General features: G+C 40.6%; 1 protein-coding gene across 1 annotated transcript in view; it reads right to left on the reverse strand.

Annotated features, from left to right (window-relative positions):
• Nucleotides 1-23,341, reverse strand: part of LOC122806092 (jouberin-like) — an 806,047-nt gene that overhangs the window by 265,520 nt on the left and 517,186 nt on the right. The window contains exons 4-5 of the mRNA XM_044076334.1: nucleotides 4,558-4,720; nucleotides 4,334-4,425 (exon numbers count right to left, since the gene is read on the reverse strand). Coding sequence (XP_043932269.1) covers nucleotides 4,334-4,425; nucleotides 4,558-4,720 — 255 coding nt within the window. The remainder of the gene's footprint in view (nucleotides 1-4,333; nucleotides 4,426-4,557; nucleotides 4,721-23,341) is intronic.

Below are 23,341 nucleotides of genomic sequence, written 5' to 3' on the forward strand. Positions count from 1 at the left end.
TTCATAATATCTTTTTAGTTGAAGAGACCTCTGAAATGGCCCAGTTATACATTTCTCACCAACATAAGCCATATTTTGAACTGTAAAGTTAAAATGTTGTAACTGGGTATCAAAATAGTCAGAATCAGTATAACTGCAGAAGTGTTTCAAGATTAAATAAAACTGTGCCCAAGCCTGCACTGATGGCATACAGGGATAAAAGTCTGACTACTGTCCAAGTAACCCGAGTCAGATCAGTGATGCAGGTACTTGATGGAGGCAGATGAGGACTGTTGGAGGTCCATCATATGGGGAGCACATGGCACAGTAGTACATATGCAAGCCACATCATTAGGAGGAGACATGGTGGTGGTGTACTGGATGTCTTTGGGAAGGGCTTTAACTCACAAAGCCACTACTTTGAAGCAGCCTCCATTAGTGGGTTGCAGAAATACTCACTTTTGTGTAGGAAGACAAAGGTGGTCTCCATGGTGCCACAGGTAGTTTGTCTTCCTGCTCAAGGCTGGAAATAGGGCAAATGCCAGCAAGGGGACAAGCAACCCTGATGGCTTCATGGTGTGACTGCCCCCCCCCCCCCCCCCCCCGACAGTACCTGGTACATCTCTCATACAAGGGGAGTGAATCAGAGAGGACTTGATAGCTGGCAGGCACTGGAGCAAGAAGATACAGAAAAAAATAATACTATTCCTAACCTCACAAAACAGAGGTACTGACATTTCAAATAGTTATCAGAAAAATGCACAACTGAACAATTTGAAGCCAATGTCTCTTTCATCTCCAAAGCAGTGGAGAGATACATCAAAGCAAGTACTTGTTGATTTAATAGGACTGAAGCATCAGCATTGGCAAAGGTTCCATAGGTACTTTAGGGCAGGCTGCAAACCCTGTTTTAGGGAGCTAACATGGAAGATGTACCTTCTAAAGATATTCTGTTCACAGTTTTTGTCTTTTACCAGAATTTAACCATAAGGATTATTTCTTTTTGCAAAGACTTTCCATTCTGAGATCTGTCTTCCCCTGCACCATCTTTTCTGAGCCTGGAGATTTAGAAAAATATTTCTTTTTAGCTCTGTTTGCAAGGATTTGCCTTGTTTTTCAATATGAGTTAAGACTTTAAATCACTCAGTCTAGCAGTAGCTTCAAATTCTGAACAAGTTTCACAAACTTCTATATTATGGTCAGGTTTAAGCAAAATAAGCAGTAGGTAACATAATCTTCTGATTCAGTTTGTTTACCAAACACACCCTTATATGTTCATAGGTAATTACTAGGTTACTGATTTGTGAAGATCATTACAGGCCTGGACGTACATTCCTATGAAGTTTTTAGTCCTTATATTTTAAGTAAGAACAACCCAGATATAAGCAGAACATATGTATGCTGCCACTATCCATGAGGGATAAGGGTGCTAAACCAGGGGTGAATTTGCAGTTACCCATCCATTCATCGAGATTATGTATGAATAGTAAGAGAAGTGTTATGTTTATGTGGAGAGGAAGACAATTTCAAAGAAGTGGAATTCTCTGTGATACATATCTCTCCCTCCAAAGTGCTCTATTTATGTTGCAAAACAGATTGAGATCTCTCAAGTGGGTGTTTCTGATGCCATTGGACTTACCAATGTGAAGTAGTTCCGATAGGATAGGGTCTGTTGAAGCTCTGTACACAAGGCAGAGATCAACCTTCAATAGCCTGTAAGACACTGAGAAGAGGGACAAGGTTTTGAGACAGTTCACACAGTTTTATTACTTAAGTCCTTAATTTTCACAGTAGGAAAGCACTGAGGGTGTTCATGTTGTGTCAAATGTTTAAAGAAAAGGACCTTTTTGCAATAGTGGATAAGTAGTGATCAAAGGACAAGTCACTGGCTACATAGGTTCCCTGGTCCCTAACTACTGGATTAATTTTCAGGGGTGTGTTCTCAATGTGGTTGTTACAAGGGACTTCCTGCTTACAGAAGGATACTATTATACATTTTTTGTCACTTAATTTTAGCCCATGGTTTTGACACCAGCTACTGGTTTGGGAAAGGTCCTCTTGAAGAATCTTAGTGCCCTCTGGAAAATTTATATTGGCACCAAGTTTAAAGTCATCTACAAACTTGGTCAACCATAAACCTTTAACAGTAGCTTTTTTCTCCAAGAAGTAAATAAATGCCAAAGAGAAATGGCCCTAGGACTAAGATCTGTGCTACACCTCTAGTGACCGGTCTTTTGGAAGAGGAAGAGTAGACCAACATAACTTCCTTGATTTTATTTGTAAGTCAAAGTGTCATCCAATGAGTTACACAGGGATTAAAATTTAGCTGGGAGAGTTTACCTATGACACCTGAGTATGAGATGATGATGAACATCTTTGCAAGATCTAGGTATGCGGTGTATACTAATACGCTCTCATACATTACTTCGTAACCTTCTCAAAGAAGTCAAAAAGGCTACATAGGTGGGATCTACCCTTGACAATATGAACTGGTATGAGTTCAGAGTTTGTAGGTTACCTATGCCCTTATATATTAATTCCATAACGATCATTTCCATAATCTTACAGATGAGGCTTTTTAGACTTTTGGATCTATAATTTCACAGGTCCACTGATGACTCATCTTTGTGCAAGAGGATGACAGCTGCTGTCCTCCATTTGTCTGGCAAATTTATTTGCTAGCAGATTGGCTATGTCCTCTAGGTTTGAGTATGTGATATTATTTACTATTAGCTCTGGCCATTGTTTCTAAATCTCTAATAGTTAAAGAAGACCTTTTGGTCATCCATTGCCTGGGTGGCCGTTTTTAACCTCATATCTGACTTTGTTTGATTTGATCAGGGTCCGGAGTTCCATGCTAATTTTAGCAAGAGCTCTGTTTGCATCTTAAGAGTTACATTTATTTTTACGTGCAATTAACTTTTTTTTTTATTATATAGCTTGTTTATATTTGGGTTTCAAAGCACGGCTTTATTTTTGAATTTGGAATTGTATTTACTTCAGATGGGGAGAGATGCACCTGTGCAGCTATTAACATGTGCAGAGAATTTGGCAGTAAAGGATTCTGCATAAGCAATGTGGTCATAGAGAAGGAAATGTAATGGTGACGTTAGACAGGTCATTACTTAGTTTCAGTAGATTAGCCTTAGCATAACCTTAAAAACCAAGGTACTTGAAGATGCTTCTGGCTTCAGTCTTAAGGTGAATGTGACTGATATGTGGTCTGATTTGATGAAGGGGGAAGTTACAACTGGTAGGGAGCATGCCTGTTCAATACTGGAAAGGACAAGTCCAGGACTTTATCAACCCTTTACCAGGGTGTAGAATAACTGGCCCAGACTGTTTGTATTGATGAAGTCCTGAAATCTCTGGGTATACATTTTAAAGGAAGTATATGTCTCTGAGTTAATGGAAGGGTAGTTGAAGTCATCTATGAAAATGGTGTTTGGCTTAATACACAAGGAAAGGACACCATACTAGTTAGGTCGGAGTTACGGGCTAAGGGAGCATACAGAGGGTTCTATAGTTAGCTATGATATGATAAGGGTCTTGATAATGATAAGTTGGACATGGAGAAGCTGCAGATCATTACCTTGTCTAACTAGTCTGGATGTGCAGTGTTTTCTCAAAAATATGGAAACACTGCCAGTGTAGTGCCTAAATCTCATGCAGTGGGTCTGAACATGTGGAAGGTGTTGAATCTCTGCACTGATTGTGTGCTCTCAATGGCCTTGAACCAGGTCTTTGCGACAATGCATTTATCAGTGTTTGACATGGTAAGGAGTGCTTGTAGGGAATGTAGTTTTTTTTTGTTTGTTTGTTTAGGGTCCTAGAGCTGAGCAGCAATACCTTTATGTAATCCAGATTATTTTATGTTGGAAGCTTGATGTTAAAATTAACTTTTGAAGATATTTTCAAAATGTGTAGAGATTAGCTGAAGAAAACATTAACATGAATGGCTAAAGAAGACAGTGCAAAAATAATTATGCAACAAACTTTCTCTAGCACAACTGAAAGACCAACAACAATACTCAAAGTGATACTGAAATCGGTCCATTCATATATTTTGGTGGACAATACGTTTATTCAGCTGTAAAGCAGCATAGTGCAATATATTCCTGGTGTTGTTATTTGAAGTCACATGGCAGTTTAACAATTCTGTGAATTAATTCTATGGTTTGCTTTTCAGACTTCCATTCTGACAACTATATTACAAAGCTTTATTAGGTATAAACTAGTTTTCATTGTGTAAATTGTGAGTAATATTTCAATGTGAGAGGCTGCATTATGTCTTTAGAGAAAAATAGGTGTGATTGTCTGCTCCAGTACACCATAAAAATAAAGTACTGATTACCTTAGTGGGTGTAGGGCACTCTGTGGCTTCATTAACATGACTTGTTAGGGAGTTCTGGCCAGAAGGCAACGACTGCTCCTGTTCATAATCTCCTAAATAATCAAGACAAAAAAAGCATTTTAAGTCATATTCTGTAAGCTTTAAAGCACAGGAAAATACAGCAACACATTATTGTATTGTCAGTTAATGCCACAATAGTGAGGAAGAGAAACAAACTAACTTACTTTCACCTGCAACATAATTAGCAGGGAAATAGCCTTGCTGTCCACTCGCCAGGCGGCCAAACCACCAGTTATCATTATCTTTGTACAGCACTTGGATAATGTCACTACGATGGAAGGTTAACTCATCTGATCGCTGCGCCGTGTAGTCATAGAGAGCCACAACCTATATGAGAGATAAGACCACCACAGCTTTATCACTAGTGTGCCACAGAGAGAAACCCCCAGCATTCACTTCCTTCTGCTGCAAGGCAGCTGAAACCAAAGCTGCACTTTGGTAAAACTTGAGGCTGTCTAGGGTTTTGCTAACGGGATCAGGGGTGGTGGGAACACAGCAGGAGAAATAAGATAAAGGACTGTGGGATTGCACAAATGGTTAAAGCATTCAATTCACTAAGATTAGAATTAAAACAGCTGTTGCCACTTACTAACTTATGAAACAAAGATGAAAGCTCAGTACATTCATTTTCTTAGAAGTAAAACATTTAAACCTGTGAATTTGTATTTTCTTTTTCTACGGGAATTTGTCAGTTTAACCATTTACTTGAAACCATAAGTCTAAGTATCAAAAATCATAGCTTCAGGCTTCAAAGTCATGCTAGATGGCCAGAAAGGGAAGCCATTTAGCATCTTACACAATAATAGGTCTAATTAATCTTCTAAACATTCAGACCAGTGACTTAATAATTGAAACATAAATACCTTTACCTGCATTAACCCCAACAGGAAGTCTATGCCAAACAAATCTTCAGTTTGAACACAAAATGCAAAGCATTATGTCCAAATCACAGCATGATATGTGTGACTTGAATTATGCTTTTAAAGCCTGACCTTTTAGGAAAGTATATAAAGTGAATTATGATGACAGACTGTCTATAGTAAAATTAATTTCAGTGACGTTAAATCGTCCTAGTATATATAACGCATTATTAACATTTGTTAAAATCTTTACAGTGTCTTGAATATGCATTGTTCTATTTTTTGTAAACTATTAGTTCTTTTATTTTTTCAAGCTATTGCTCTAGTTAAAGACAAAGACCTCTCTGCATCTGTTTTCAGAAACACTTCAGTTAACAATGAAGTATGGAGTTTGTCAGCCAATAACAGCTGCATGCGCAGCTTTCTTTAAAAAAATAAATAAAATAAAAAAATAAAAATAAAAACAAAGAAAAAAACCCAGAAGACCATACTATGACAAAAAGAATACTAAAAAGGATTCAGCATTTTCTCACTATATAAACCAGACTGAGTTCATGGATAATGACCATCTTTAAAACAAACAGAGCAGAGAGTCATCTTTTCCTTTTTCTATAACCGACCATTTATCTAGCATGCAAACCTGTCTTCTCATGTATCTATTTTGGTAAGTTTTGCTAACAGTATTCCATCTGTATATCCAACCATTTATATTTGTTTTCATACTTTCTCCACTTACCCTTCATCACCTTACTCTTCATTCATCATTTGTCCCTACAGATTATCTTCTCAGATAACTACTTAGCAGTCAGTCAGGGACTCAGAATAAAAGCTGCCTTTGTGAATGGCAATACAAATAAAGAAGTTATGTACTCACCATAATGTTCCATCTGTGTTGTCCATTTTCATTCTTCTTCAACTGATGGGTTCGGATCCAATCCTCGGCTCTGACTCAGCCGTTACTAAAGCTCGTGGTAACCAAAAAGTTCTACAGCTTTTCCCTTACCCATAATGTGCCAACCCCTAAGTTACCTTAGATCTTGTTTGCTGATTTTACTAGAAGTGTATTAGTGATTTTACTAGAAGTGTATTAATGTGTGTAAATAAAGGATACATGAAGATGTATGTGTGTCCTGAAGAGAAAAACTATATCAGGACCTCAATCAAAAGTACTGTGATGTCCTTATAATAGATCAATCAGCTAGAGGTTTGTAGACATAATGGATGGGGTTAGGTGGGTGGTAAATTGAGGAAGAATGAAAATGGACAACACAGATGGAACGTTATGTTGAGTATATAACTTCTTTATCTGATGATGTCAGCTTTCATTCTATCCTCAACTGATAGGACAGAATCCCCAGTTACCTATAATCCTGGGTAGACTCTAAGGAAGGATATTCCTGAGCACAGCTGAACCAAAGGAATGCAATACAATCAGTAAGTCATCTAGCTAAAGTCACTTTTGCAACTAGTCAATTCTGCAAATGAAACAAACTATTTGTCTTTTTTTCTGATTTCTTTGTCCTATGTGAGTAAAAACGTAATTGTCTGTGAACGTCCAATAAATGTAACATGAATTCGCCCTTGTTTGCAAAAATTATTTATTTATTACATTTGTTAACCGGGTTATGTCCGACTGGGTCAGAAGCCTGTTTTTAGAGGAGGCCCGAGGAAGAAAGCTCCACAAGCATTAACAAAGCATACATTAATTATAATTAATTAATAAATACATAAAATAGTATAGAATACAAACAATAGTACACATGTATACAGTGTCTGTAAAGAAACAGAAATATTAATTACAAAGACTATTGCTAGGTTAGAAATACTAAATTACAAGTGTGCACACAAAATAAAATAAAAAAATCAGAGACAGTATATATATATATATATATATATATATATATATATATATATATAAAACAGTGATACAAGAGCATGAAGTTATTATCTATGCACAGAATGTCTGAAATAAAATAAAAATAAAAGTAAAAAAATAAAAATAAAAACTTCTGTCATACAAATTAAATACAGAGTGCAAGCTGATAATGGTCAGCAGAGTTGTTGGAGGTAAGTAGGCTAAGGTATTGGCGAAACGTAGAATTAGTCTGGTGGATGACAACAGCAAAGCCTTTGTTTGGCTAGATAATCTTTTAGGAGTAGTTTGAACTCATGGTGATGAGGATTTTGTGTGATGGACTGTGGAAGAGAGTTCTACAATTTGGCTATTTTTTGGGAGTAAAGGGAGTCTCTGTGGTAGTTGTGGGAGTGGGATACCTTTAGCATTAATTTGTTGGAGGATCTGAGGGACTGCGTAATGGTATTAGGTTGGACAAGGTTAGAGAGGGCGGGGCAGTTACTGGGTTGCTATATTATTTTGTGGGCCATGGTCATTTGGTTTGTGATAAAAGATTAGGGAGTTCTAACCAGTTGATCTGGGAGAGGGCAATACAGTGATGAGTCTTGACAGGCTGATTAGTAGCAAACTTGGCGATTTTGTTGTAGCAGGATTCAAGGTTATTGAGCTCAGACTTACAAAGGTTTGTAAATATTTGAGATCCATATAGGAGGGTGGAAAGCAGGTGTGACTGAGCAGTGGCAATTCTGGCACTCTGAGTGAGGTATGGTTTAGCCCTATAGAGGGAGCCAAGTTTGGTGTTAACTTTCTTGATGGTAATAGAGATATGCTTATCAAATTTTAGGAACTCATCTATTATGACACCTAGCAGTTTAGCCTGACTTGTGGGCTGTATTATGGTTCGATTAGAGAACAAGATTGTGAGAGGGAATTGTCCAAGTTTGGATAATTTGTTTCTGAAGGCAATAATCTTAGTTTTGTTTGGGTTAAGTATTACTTGATGTGCAGACAGGTATCTTTCTATGCCCTGAAAGGAAGTTTGCATTTTAATTTGAAATTCTTGTGGTGAGGGGACTAAGCATGTAAGTGTGGAGCCATCTGCGTACTGGACAATATGAGCCAGTTGAGTTGCTGAGCTGAGATTGTTAGTAAATATGATAAAGAGAAGGGGGTGAGGAATGGAGCCTTGGGGTATGCCAACTGAGATGGGGAGTAGGGGGAGAGACTGTTAGTCCATTCAGTTGCTTGCTGATGGTTGGAAAAGTAACTGTGTAACCAGGTTAGAGATACAGTAGTGAGGTCAATAAGATGAGAGTTTGTCTAGAAGTAGTTGGTGAGATACAGTGTCAAAGGCTTTAGACATATCGAGAAAGATAGAAGAGACATAGTGACCTTCATTTACGAGATTGCGAATGGTATTGGTGAAAGATATTAGAGCTGTGCTAGTCCTATGTTTAGGATGAAAGCCATGCTGAGAGCTAGACAGTACGTTGAGACTAAGCAGGTGGTGCAGGAATTGTTTGTGGATGCATTTTATCTAATATCTTCACAAGAGGGGAGAGGATGGCTATAGGATGGTAAATGGTTAGCTCTCTGGAAGGTCCGCCTTTGTGGAGGGGAATGATGTGTGATACTTTACAGAAAGAAGGGATGTACTGTTCTGTACCTGAATGATTAATCAAGACAGAAATGGGGTAGGTGATAGTAGGAGCTGAAATCTTTAGAAATTCATTAGGAAGTTGGTCAGCTGCAAGACAACAGTATTTAAGCTTGGTGAGGAGTTTTTTTTTATGTAGTTGGTTTGAATGGTATTAAAAGTGAGGGGGTTGGAGTAGTCTGAGATAGGAGTAGGAATGGCAAGTGGGTTGGCGATCTGGGTACCTAATAGGGTGGTTATGGACTTAAAGTGGGAGTTGAAGTGTCAGTACTGTTCAGAGAGACAGGGGCAGGGGTAGAAGTATGGCCAGGTTTATGGAGATAGCTAATGCTTTTCCAGAATTTTTGAGGGTTGTTCAGGTATTTTTGTTGACTGGCTAGGAAGTAGGTTTGTTTGTCCTTTTTAATTTGTTTCAGCTAAGTTATGAATCTGTTTATATACTAAGAGGTTGGCTGAATCTTTGGTACTCAAGTATGCTGTCCATGCCTTATATCTATGTTTAAGTAGCAGTTTGGTGTCATTTGATAACCATGGTAGTTGTTTGGCTCTTAAGCGAACCTTCCTAGTGTAAGCAAGGATATTAAGTAAGTTAAGGAAGGTGTTGTTGAAATATTGGACAGCCAGGTCAAGATTGAGGTGTTTAAGTGGAGACCAGTTACACTGTTGAAGTAATGGGTTAAAAATAGGGGATGAGAAATGTTTAGTTCTACGTATATATTTGTAGAAAATGTTATTTTGTGTGTGTATGCGTTACCTGTAAAGAAAGGTTGGGGAATGGTCACTAAGGGAATCTGGCAGGCATCCTACTAGGTAGTGTAGGTTAGGCTTCTTAGTCAGAATCTAATCTAGGGTTGATTGCTTATTGGAATGTTATTGGAAAGTTTGTCTGTGCGAGTTGGACAAGTTATGGTTTGAGTGAAACTGAAGAGGTTTATGTGATTTGTGAATTAGGAAAATACTGGCAAATTAATGGACTGATTGATATTAGATTCTGACACTACCTTGGGAAGGAAGGAGGCATTTGTTCGTAGCGTCACTCCATCCTTGTGAAAGATCAAGTACAGAGGTTTTGAAGACAAGGCCTGAATCTTAGATACTCATCTAGCAGAGGTAATAGCTACCAGAAAAACAGTTTTCCAAGTAAGATACTCAATGTCACATTTAGCTGCTGGTTCAAAGGGGGAATGCATTAATGCCCGCAGTAAAAGACTGAGATCCCATGGGGAAGAAGGGTCCTTAAACAGAGGTCTGCCTCGCAAGAAAGCTCTGCACAATTTCTGAGAGGCTACTGAAGAACCTTCATATCCAATTTGAACTTTAATGGTTGAGGAACTAGCCCATTCTTTAAAAAATAAGTCTAAAAACTTGAGTATGTTATGCATCAGGGGTGAAAAAAAAGGCTCTATATATTTTTTTGTGCCTAGTAAACAAACCTTTTCCATTTACTTTTACAGAGTTTTCGTGGTGAAGGTTTATGAGAAGATAACAATATATGTCAGATGGGAAGAGAGCATCAGTTGTCTCGCAATTAACTGAACTGGAGAAACCAGGCTGTCAACCTGCGGTTTGAAATGTCGGGATGGATCATGCCCATCAAGTGAGACAGGAGATCTGGAGTCAGATCCAGAATCCAAGGTTGGTGAAGTAAGTGAGGCCAAAGAAAGGGAAACCAACTCTGTTGAGGCCAGTAAGGTGCAATGAGGATAACTTTGCTCTTCAACATGGCAGTTTCTACAAAAAAAATCATAATTAATGGGGTAGATGGGTAGGCATAAAGTAGACTGGGGGGGGGGGCAATCATGAAGTACAGCATCCCTCGGTGATTCACCCTGTGAGGGGATTAGGGCAATGTAGCTGCTGCAGATGTTGTTTAGGGGCGGAGCTAAAAGATCACAGCAAGGCTGGCCCCATCGATGAAAAATCATTTCCTGCTCAGTTTGTCTGCTATCACACTGGACTTCCCTTGAATGTGCATGGCTATGAGAAAGCGAATGGATGAGGTCGCCCACTGCCACATTCTGAGAAACACTAAAGGTGGAGGAGTGTCCATATTCACCAAGGATATTCACACCTACAGGCTAGATGCCAGGCACAATGCATCTGAAATTCTCCAGGTGCAACTAACACTAGGTAAGACTGGAATCCAAATTGTAGCTTGCTACAGATCCCCCACCATACCCCAAGATTCTCACTACACCTTCCTAATCATACTGGAAAATATTAAGATACAACCAAACACCCTAATACTGTGTGATTTCAACTACCCTGCCAATAATTGGGAAAACTACTCGGGTACCAAATCCTTTTCCCAACGGTTCTTGGAATTCATAAATTCCAACGTCCTGGATCAACTAATCCATTGTCCCACCAGGGGCTCCAATATCCTAGACCTGGTCATTACCAACATGGGAGATAGATGCTCCACACCAGTGGTCACCCCCTCATTGGTCAGGTCTGACCATAAACAAATCACCCTTGACATCCACATCCCACCCCCACCCCCCAGTAAGGAAACCTCTTTAAAAAACTTCTCCAAAGCCAACTTCATGCTACTGAAGTCAGAAGTGACAAACTTCACAACACCCACGCAGACGGGATCTGGAAGTTCGACTGCAGAATCCTACACTAAGGCACACTGTATGAGCACATCCACTCGTGCATGAATCGTGCCATCCCAAATAGAACCAAGATGCTCTTCTCCAAAAAAAGGAAGCCAATCTGGTGGTCCCCTGCTATAAACAAACTATACAACAGAAGGAAGAAACTGTTGCAGAAAAGAGGAAAATCCCAGGATGCAAAAAACTCCCTCACCAGCCTCAGTAAGAAGCTGAGATCCCTCATAAAATCCTCAAAAGCTAGTTACGAAAATAAAATTGCCAAAGATTCTAAAGACAACCACAAGGCATTCTATAGTTATGTCAAGAATCTAAATGGCAATGCTCAGATCTGCTCTGAGCTACAACAGAATGGCATTAAATATACTGATCCCAAGGATATTGCCAATATCCTGGCAGATCGATTTAGTGCCAACTTCACTCCCCTCTCACCCCCTAAAGGGCCCATCTCAATACCAAAAGATTGCCAAATTCCGATAATCACAGCCACACAGGTAGAAACAGCATTCTCCAAAGCTAAGAATACAGCATCCATGGGACCAGATGACATCCCAGGCTGTGTACTACATGAACTACGAAATGAACTGGCACCCCACCTAAGTGACATGTTTAATCATAGCCTCACCTCAGGCTTCGTGCCCACTGAGTGGCGCACAGCTACAGTTATCCCGCTCCACAAGGGAGGATCCACTTTGGATCCTGGGAACTACCGTCCCATCAGTCTGACAAGCCTGATCTGCAAGGGCATGGAACGCATTATCATGGAACTTATAAACAAAGACATTGGCAATCTCCAGTCACTGGACCCCACCCAGTTTGGGTTTGTGAAGGGCCGATCTTGTCTCCTGAATCTGACTGACTTCTTCGAATTGGTTTCCAGAGCTGTGGACGAGGGTAAGGCGGTCTACACAGCCTATCTGGACCTCGCCAAGGCCTTTGACACCACCCCCACTCTGGAATGATAGATAAACTTACTAAGCTGGGCATAAATCCCTACATCACTCGATGGGTTGCCAACTGGCTTACTGACAGACCCCAGACTGTAAAAGTAGCCGACTTCAAATCCAGCTCCAGACAAGTGACAAGTGGAGTACCTCAGGGTTCAGTCCTGGGACCACTCTTGTTTGGCATCTACTTCTCTGAAGTACAGGCCAACACTAAGGGACTCTAGCTAACAAAGTTTGCAGATGACTGCAAACTGGGAGCCATTACTGAATCCCCAAATGATGTGGATATTCTACAAAAGGGCCTTACAGAAACAGATGCCTGGTGCCAGAGCCATGGGCTCAAACTTAATGCCAAGAAATGTATAGTTATCCCCTTTGGAAAAAAAACATGTACCCATGAACTACCACATAGGTGGCAGGACACTAAACATTGAAAGTGTGATGAGAGACTTAGGGACACAAGTGGACAGTGGTCTCACTTTCAATAACCACATCGCCACAACAGTCAGGAAATCCTTCTACGTGGCACACCTCATCACTAAGGGCTTTTCATCCAGAAAAAAGGTGGTCATTGTCCCACTGTACTCATCCCTCATTAGACCCATTATAGAGTATAATGCCCCATTTGGTATGTACCTCACAAGACATCTGCAACAGCTGGAAAGACCACAGAAATACCTCACTAAAAGAATCACAGGCCTAAAGCAGATGCTATATGCTGACCGTCTAAAAAAAACTCCAGCTATACTCTGTGGCATATCGTCTACTCAGAGGCGATCTCTGCTTAACATACAAGGCCATGTCAAACCCTGAGCTGTTGGACATGCTCCACTTAAAGAAATCCCAATCCCTCAGAGCCACAAGCTCCAGGGATCTAAACCTTATTATCACAATGAACAAAACATGCTGGAGGGATAGGTTCCTGACCCAGAGACTCCCTATACTCTGGAATAGACTGCTCATACATGTCAAGCAGAGCACCTCATTGGCCTTCTTCAAAAGGAACCTTGATGATTGGATGGGAGATAGGAAATTCACCCCGGGGATCATGTCAGTCGCCCTGCTAGACAGGGGCTCAGAGAAGTAAATATTGTGGGAAAAAATTTCCAGGGAATTGTTATGGCTAGGCTTGCATAGGCCTTAGGGCCGATAACCTAGTACCAACCTATGAACCTATTTGAAATGCAATCATCCCACAAGGGAGAGCATTCTGGAAGGCCTGCAATGCTAAAAGCATTGCTCTCATCTCTAGGAGATTGATATGCAAGTTGGCCTCTTTGGGGGACCAAGTACCTTGGACTTTCTTGCTCAGAAATTACCCCACCCCCACCCCACTTCAAATGGAAAGCATCCACTGTCACTATGGCCTTGGGCTGAGGGGGAATAAATGGATGACCTTGTAGAACCTGATCTGATTGAATCCATATGAAATCTGGCCAAAGGTACTAATGTTATCACCACTACCATTCATCCTAGAGCTTGAAGGACCCACCGGGCTGAAATCTTGGTACTGCAGATTATTTTTCTGACCTGTAATCTGATATTCTGTACTCCTGGTATAGGTAGTGCAGCTATCACAGAAGTGATGTTGAAAATTGCTCCTATGAATTCCAATTTTTGAGTCGGTTGTAGATAAGACTTGTCGTAATTTATGCTTATCCTCAGATGACAACAAGTCTGGAGAACCTGATTCCTTGCCCTTATCAACAGCTGTCTGGTTGGGGCAGTAAGGAGCCAGTCTTCTACATACGGAAACACCTGGAACCCCTGCAATCCTCAAGTGAGCTACTACTACTGCCATACCTTTGGTAAACACCCTGGAGGCTGTGGTGAAGCCAAAGGGCAGAGCTCTGAACTGGTAACGACTGGCTCCCAGCCAGCAGTGTAAAAACCTTCTAGATTGTCTGATTATATTTATGTGATAGCACACATCCTGAAGGTCTACAGAACACATCCAGTTGTACTTGCCCAGAAAAGGGAGATTGGAGTGAACCATCACCACCTGAAACTTTGTGTGTCGAACTGAATTGTTCAAGTTGCTGATATCCAAAACTGGTCTCCAGTGCCCTGTTTTCTTTGCCACTAAAAAGAACCCGGAGTAAGTTCTGGATTTTATCTGGTCTGATGGGATCACTTGGATGACTTCTTTCTCTAGCAGCTTTTGAATTTGAATTGCTGCTTCTTCCATCTGACTGAGTGGAACATCAGGGATTTTCCTTGGGTTTGGAGGTGGAAGGGAAAAATGGGTATTATATAATTTCTGAATATAATTCTCTGCACCCAAGTATCACAGAATTACAGGATGTTACTAGCCTATTGGCCCTAAGGCCCATGTAAGCCTAGCCAAAAGTTCAGCCCATGTTTAGACAAGTCAGCACCCAACGCCCCTGTCCATTAGGGACACAGGTGGAATCCCAGGGGTGTATTTTCTGTTTCCCATCCAGTTATCTAGGTTGCGCTTAAAAAGGGATAATTAGGTACTCTGCTTGACATGGAGAGGGAGTCTATTTCACAGATGGGGGGGGTCTCTGGGACACAAATCTGTCCCACCAACAAGTCCTGTTGATGTCACAGAACAGGTTGAGTTCAAGCGTGTGGGTTAATCGAGTGGAGCTTGACTTGCAGATATGTGGCAGGCCCATCAAGGTGGGGTCTGAGATTGCTTTGTATGCCAGACAGAGGTCACCTCTGAGGACTCTGTATGAAACTGAGGAGAGGGACAGGGCTTTTAGCCTATCTGTGCAGGGCCGATGTTTGAAGCCCTGGATTCTCCTGGTAAGGAACCTATGTGGTCTCTCCAGCTGTTGCATGTATCTTTCGATATGTCTAGCCAGGCTCTCTGGTGCAGAGATAGTTGTCCTTTAATTGCCTACAGATGTAAGCAATCATGCCTCCTTTCAGGAGTGCTAGAAGGGCCTGTCAGAAAAAGAATCTCTGGACCACTGGTATTGGTAGCCTCCCCTGCCATGGGAGGCATCGTTGACTGTTAAGAGTTCCCCCCTCTGCCCCAAGGAAAACTTTATCCATGTGTGTCCTGGAAAGGACGCTGGGACTTTTGAACCACATCTTCCACCTGCCTCATTGATTCCTTTAAAAGGCTCTTTGAAGGGTCAAAAAATGTACGTCCACTGCAAAGAGGGTCTTTCCTTATTTCTCACACCCAGATAAAGTGTCCTTCACTGTGAGTCTAAACAAAGAAGTACCGTCAAAGGCAGCATTAATGAACAATGTCTTGAAGGGCTCTGCAAAATCACATAAGCACATCCAGGCATGCCTCCTAATGGAAATGCCTGAACCCACTGCCCTTGAGGCACCTTCGGCTGCATGCAAAATTAGCCTCATGGATGAATTCAAAATAGATTGTAGGATAGCCAATTGGGAAGCCACAGATGACTGGACCTATAAAGGAAAGGACCCTGAAAGGGAATTTGAAAGTTCCTTGAAATCCTTCTGCAACCTAGTAAAATGTGCCAAATAATTCAGCAACCTAAGGGCAAGTCACTGATGCATAGCCACACTTCCCAACTTGCCCATTGCCCTAGACTCCCCTGTTAGAGAGGATGAATGGAGGAACTCTGTTCTGCAGCTTCGTTTTTGGTGGCAGCCACCATGACCCTGGCATCCATGGGCACCCCTTTATCCCAAAATTCCTTCCCCAAAGGTGGTGTTAAAATTTTGTCTGGTCTCCTGGGTATAAGTTCACAATTGCGTCAGTTCCTTGCATGCCCACCTACCAACCAAATTAATTAGATCGTTGACAGGTGGAGTAACCCAGAGGTAGATGGGCCAGCTCCGAATGCTTCCAGATATACCGACTCATCTGGTGAAAGGTTGCTGGGGATCCAACCACCTCTCTCTTTCAGGATCTCGAGGATGTCATTAAATGATATGTCTTCTGGAGGTGATCATGGGGACCCTTCACCTTCATTGTAATCTGTATCCTTGGTGAGTGACTCTTGAGAAGAGTCTAAGTGCCTCCTCTTACACTTCCCTCTTCCTAGGGACCTCCTCGGTGGGGTGTTCCAGGGAGGTGAAAAAATGCACTCCAACTCAACATTCAACACACTGGAGCCAACAGTTGCAAACCGATTTTCTTTACTGGTGCTTCTGGTATCTCAGCTGAATGACTTCAAGGAATAACTTAAGCCATCACACAGCTCCATAAATTTCAGTACTGTTCCAATCACATGATATATTCACAATTAATTACCACAAACAGATGAATAGACAAACCGTTAAAGCCCCAAGCACTTTTACAAAGGTTAGATAAAGATATTTAGTGGAAATAGTATATTATTTAGCAAAAGCATATAAAAATGTGTGACTTTTGTTGCTGGCATTTAATATTGCATTTAGGGCATGTACTTACTTTTGTAGAAGTGTTTGGGGCTTTAAGGGTTTGTCTGTTTGTGGTAATTAATTAATTGTGAATGTTTCATGTGATTGGAACAGCACTGAAATTTATTGAGATGTGTGGTGGCTTAAGTTATTCCTTAAAGGTATTCAGCTGAGGTAGCAGAAGCAACATTAAAGAAAATTGGTTCACAGTTACTGGCTCCAGATTATTTTCTTACTGTTCTGAGGAAGTGTCAGAAGAGACTGTAATATGTTGCTTGGTAGTCTGGAGGTCTTGTGCTGGCTGTCCCTGTAGCGTCCAATGGTGAGGCTATAAGTGCAGAGGCATCTGGGCAGATTGGAAATCCGAAGGGGTTGGATCTATCAGTCCTGTCGAAGCACATAAAACCCTCTTAATAACCTCGAAGGTTGACCGCTCTGTAGAGAGAGAAGATCTTGTAGCTGAGAAGGCAGGCTTCTGGACAATCTCCCCCCACCATAAAATCAGTCTCCCTGAGGAGGAAGTTGGAGCCAAGCTATCCAGTGCTGAAGCGCCAAGGCGTAGAGATGGCTCCAAATCTTTCAGAGTCAACTTCAATGCCACAGATCTGACAGGGAGGTTTTGGCTCAGCCGGATCCACCAAGGTGCTCAGAGTCAACTTCAGATCAGATGATAAGGTAATCCTCGGATCCAAGCCTGATGGCCTCAGAAGACTCAGATCCTGGGTCTATGAGATAACCAAAGGAATCAGAGGAGGAGTCTGAGATGGTGGAGTGGATAACGGATGTCTGGCCTGCCTGATCCAAGCTTGTAGGCACCGTTAACACACACATCTGGATCTTTAATTATTGTAAGCTATGCCAAGGTGTGACATTACATTAAAGTATTATAATCACTATTATAATTATTATTTTCGAGTAACACATAATTAGAAAACACCTACAAAAATATATTCTTACCTACTGGCTATCTGCACACATTAAAGGTATTCATGAAGCTCAGTGGAAATTAGCATATGTGAGTATATTGTCCTCATAAAACAAGTAGTGCAGATTCAGGGTAGTAATCTACTGTACATGAACGTTACATTTTTTGAATTAATACATGTTATTGCTTATATGGCAAAAATTAAAACTGTGCAAAATTTAGTGCCTTATCTTTCACAACTCCTTTGTCCCTAATAAACATTTTTCTCTTCAATTTTCACTTTAGCTTTATTTAGATGTTTTAGCACAAAACACTGTTAATGTAAAATTCAAACAGACTTCATTAAAAATAGTAACAGATGAAAAATAAATTTAATTTGCAAATGAGAAATGTGCATAATGGTAATCAAGCTGATAAATTCATCCTACTCCACTGCTAGTCAATGAAAGGTACTGCTGATGCTACTGCGATAGCAAATTGCATAAGTGAAAGGCCAGGTAAGAGAAGGAACAGAATCCAAAGATTTCAAGATGCACATGTGGACTGGCCAGCAGTCCCTGGGAGATTGAGTGAAGAGCCATGGTAGGACAGAGAGGCACCACAAGCTCCTTCATGGGGGAGGAACACAGGTTGTGGCAGAAGGAACATACCAACAGTAAGACATTACAGATGATTCACAGTAGCACACAGGAAGTCAATGCAGGCTGTGCAGAATATGTGTAGTATGTTAGTAATGTTATGTACCGGTAAGTAATCTTGCAGCAAAATTTTGTACAATTAAGTGCTCTACCTTAGGGTCAAGTGTTCCCATATCAGGCTAAGCCCACTCATCCCCCCCATTAAAGATGTAACAAGTACTGTGTGGGGAGGACACAGGCTGTCTTATTTTACATATCTACTGTGTAGTTAGTCCTAGAAATTGTATTCAAATGGAAATATATGAGGACTTCACAGCAACTAAAACCTGGCCCTGAAGTGTTAGGCTGGAGTCTAAGATGATGCCAACTTTAACAAATTCAAGCTTGTTGACAATACATGATAAAGTTAGGTAAGGAAGGGACGGAGGGGGTCTCTCCAGGCTTCATGAACTGCCAAAACTGCAGTTTTAGAGTTGATCACTTCTAACCAATTTTGAATTAATCAAGAATATACAGCTTCTAAACCACTAGCCAGGGAATATGCAGTCACCATATTATGAGCAAACCTATGATATACTATGGAATCCTGTGGTATTCTGCATTCTAAAGGATTAGCAGAAGATGAGTTGATCCCTGAACAGATTTTACTGGAATGGCAAGAAAAGTAAGAAGTAAACCAATATAAGACCATGGGAAAATACTACATGTTTACAGTATTCTGTCAGAACATCATGAACCATGTTATAAAAAGCTGATGAGAAATATCCAGGAGGATCAACAAAAAATAGTGCCATTGGCCTCTCACCAAAAGAAGATCACTAACGTATCTTGCAAGAGCTGTTTCAGTGCTATGGTGAGAGCAAAAGCCTGAATAAAAGGGATCCATGAGCCAACTGATTGCAAGATAACTCTCAAGCTGCGTATAGACAATTTTCTCAGTAAATTTCCATAGAAATGGAAGGTTATAGACTGGGAAGCAGTTATCAAGGATACTATGATCCAAGGATGTTTTTTGAGGTTGGGGATACACATAGGTTGAGTACTTATCAGAATGCTAGATTTAGCTGTCATCTGTTTGGACACTGAACTGATAACAGTGGTCACCTTTAGTGTCTTTTCTTCACAGCAACAACAAACTGCTAGCTCAACCTCCTCTCTTATCACATAATCCATTACTCTCCTCTGGCTCTCCTGATTGAGTAATGTAGGTATGTAGCCAGCTATCTAAGAAATATGCAGAATGAAATCCTGAAAGCCCAGAAATAGGCCTATGGTAATCCCCTCATTTCTTCCAGGTATGACAATTTGGAAGGAGTTAAATGGGCTGGTTGTTCCTGTGTCACAACGGATAACCACTAAATCCAACATTCTGGTAAGTACATAACTTAGGTTTTTAAGCTGGTCCTATATAGACACTGGAACTGATGGAGAGAATCTCCAGTTGACTTTGAAAGGCCTAAGACATCAAGCCTTTGAGAGCATGCACACCTCAAGGGATGCCCAAGCTCTAGACAAGATGTCCAGACTGTAGTGCTTGTTTAAGATATGTATGGTTGTCCACATAACAGCAGCACAAATCTTTTCTAATTCCAAATTTCTGAATAAAGCTGTGGATGCAATTAATTGGTTAGAAGTGTTACATCAACTAACATATACACAACTTCTCTACAACCTATAAAATGATCCAACATCCATCTACCTGTCCAGCACTAAAAATATGCTAAACAACTATCTTCCCAGTCGGTTATTGCTATCCAGTTACCAAAAACTCCTGTCTACAAACCCAACAAATCTGCTAGGCGTTGTCTGTACTACTACAAGGTTGCTAAGGCCTGAAACTCCTTACCTATATCCATCAGATCTATACCCTCCCTCACATCTTTCAAAATCATTTTTTGAGGCTTCCTAGCTAAAATCTGGCTCTGCTCTTGCTCAAACCTAGGATAAACTTTATCCCTAAATGTGAACAAGTACCTTTTCATTCCTTATGCCTACTTACGCTCCCTTCTTCCCTCACTTTCTTACTATCTAATTTCTCTTCCCTGACTCTCTCTCTAAATATACCATAAGCCTGTTTTTCCCTCCCTTCATATTGCAATTCCTATTCATATTAGACTTTCTTTTAATTTCTCTACGAACTAAAATTTCTTTAAATATTAAATGATTGTCATATACTTTGTATCGATTTTTAACCAATGTTTTTATAGTATGTAGAATTTGTTATAATTATTTAAACTGCAGATGTTTTTGTTTTATTTTTGAAGATTATAAAATGATTGTTCTTAAAATGTTTTGTAACAATTTGGAGCTCTTCTCCCTGGGCCTCCACTGAAAATGGGCGTCTACCCAGTCGGACTTTCCTGGTAATCAAATGTCAATAAATACATACATGAAGCTAGAGCCCTGACAGAGTATACTTTCAGATTAAATGGCTGGGACCTATTGCTGGATGAGCAACAAATGGTAATAAAATCAGCCATTTAGACAATGTGACCTTTGTTACTTTTCAGCTTTTTTTGAGGTTTGAGAAGGAAATTAACAGCTGTTCATCTTTCCTGAAATCATTAGTTCAGTGGAGGTAAAATCTGAGTTGTCTGTTTACATCTAAAAATGCTGCTTATATTCTTAGAATACTATGAGTATGACTGACTGGTTCAAATATGACTGTGTGGGAATTCTGTGTAATATAGAATGGTTTTAATTGTCAGTGATGTCTTGTCTTTATGAAAAATGACATAAGGAAATTTAGAAGATAAGGCTTGTAATTCTGAAACTTGTTTGACGGAAGTAATAGCTACCAGAAGGAGAGTTTTCCCTGTGTAAGGAATTTAATATCAGCTGAACCAGCGGGTTCAAAGTGGGAAAGACTACTTTTCTCCAGAATAAAATGTTGATCCCATGGGGAGCAGTGCAAGTTAAAGGTGGTCTGGAATAAAAGACTCCTTTTAAGAATGCCTTACAGAACTTGTGTGAAGATAAAGGTGAAGAGAAATATCATTAATGATAAAAAGATATAGCAGTTTTCATGAACTTTAATAGGGGAGTAACCAACTCCTGCTTTAAATACATCTGCTAGAAAAGTTAATACTTGGTATATACAGGCTGAAAGATGAGCTACATGGTTTTGAGCAGCTCAAATATACAATTTCTCCCACTTTTCTTTGTTTTTCCAGTTGAGGGCCTTTGAGATCCTGTAATCAAATTGACAACTCCAGATGGGACTGGATGGTCCTTGCCCACCAGTGGAAGTGGGAAAACCATTCAGTTAACTTCGGGGAGTGAATGCCTGGGTGATGCTGCTCAGATGGATGCAACAGCAGGAGTTGGAGCTTAGGAAGAAGAAAGGGACCTTCATTTTAGATGTGGCCAAAGAAGAAGGAAACAAATTTGGTGAGGCTAAAGTAAGGCTAGGAAAATTATCTTGGCACTGCTCATTTTAGCTTTCTGTAAAAAATAAGGAGTGAGTGGAACTGGAGGTAAAGCATACAGGAACCCTAAGGTCCAGACGTGGAAGAATGCATCTCTTAGAGTAAGCCCCTCTTAGGGGACAACTGAGAAAAAAAACTGTTATATTTGGTGTTCAATGATGACAAAAAGAGATCACAGCAAGGTTTCACCAATTAATGGAAGATCCTGGAGGCCACGGAGTCATTGAACAACCATTCGTGTGGGAGTAGAGCTTGTCTACTCAATCTATATGTAATCACATTGGAAGTCCCTGGGATGTGTCTTGCTGTGAGAAAGTGATGTTATGGCCCATTTCCAAACCCTCATACCTTCTCTGCATAGGGACTAAGACTGAGTTCCATCCTGCTTGCTTAAGTATCATACCACTGCCATGTTGTCTGAGTAAATGGACATTACACCTTGGGAGAGCAAGTCTTGAAGTGCCTACAGTGCTAGGAAGACTGCTGCTACCTCCAAGATGCTGATGTGGAATTTGGTGTCTTGTTTAGTCCACATCTCTTAAGACAGTCCTGTTTAGATAATACCCCCCCCGCGCACGCAAGCGCACACACACACACACACACACACACATGCACACTCTCTCTCTCTCTCTCTCTCTCCAGTAAGGACACATCTATGGTTATCATGGTGATGGGCATAACCTGGATGAAAGGAGTTTCTGAACCGAGATTTGCCAGACGAGTGACAAAGCAGGTGTTTCAGACAAACATTGGAAGGCTTTATAGTTTGCATCACTGGTTGTGTTGCTTGACTCCATTAAGTTTTGAAAGTCCATTGCAGAATCCTTATGCTACGTCTGGCATGCAGTACTGTTTGGATGGAAGATTCCATAAGGCCTAGCACCTGTAGTAGATGACAGGTTGTGTGATTGATCTAAAACTGCTTGCACCACAGTGGTAATTTTTTCTGGAGGGAGTTTGGCCCTTTGTCTTACTGTATCTAACCAGCAGCTGATGAATGTCAGGGAGTGGGAGAGCTACAGTGGTGATTTTGCAAGGTTAACTGTGATCCTCTGGGACAGGCATACTTGGAGCAAATACTGCCTTGCTATAATGAGTCTTTCCATAGTAAGTACAGCAATGAGACAGTCATCCAGATAGGGAAATAATTTTTACTCCTAACAAACACATATGTGCTGTGATTTTTACTCCTAACAAACACATATGTGCTGTGACTGAAGCCAAGCACATGGAAATTCAAAAAGCAGGGCTCTTCATTTGTGATGACTGGCTCCCGCCTGAAAGGGTAGAAATCTCTGATAACTTCACTATGTTGATTGATCCAAACAGCACATCAAGTTTTTCCCTCCAGCACAGTAGGTTAGACTGCACTATGACTGTCCAGAGACACGACTTCTTCATATACTGATTCAGATGACTGAGGTCCAGAATTGGTCTGATGCTCTGAGTTTTACTGGGAACCAAAAAGAAGTAAGAATAAAATCCAGTACCTCTTTCGAATGATGACAACTCTTGGATGATACCTTTCAACAGGAGATTATATACCTCATGCTGGGCCTCCCTCCTTTGGAAAGATAGTACTAAAGGTGGAGAGAAGGGTGATGCTTAGACAATGTTAAAAACAGTATGGCATAGCCTCTGGATATGGTTTCCCTGATCCACCTGTCCTGTATGATGGTCAACAA

Source organism: Protopterus annectens, chromosome 1.part1, assembly GCF_019279795.1.
Source record: "Protopterus annectens isolate FY-2018-M chromosome 1.part1, PAN1.0, whole genome shotgun sequence".
NCBI lineage: Eukaryota > Metazoa > Chordata > Ceratodontiformes > Protopteridae > Protopterus > Protopterus annectens.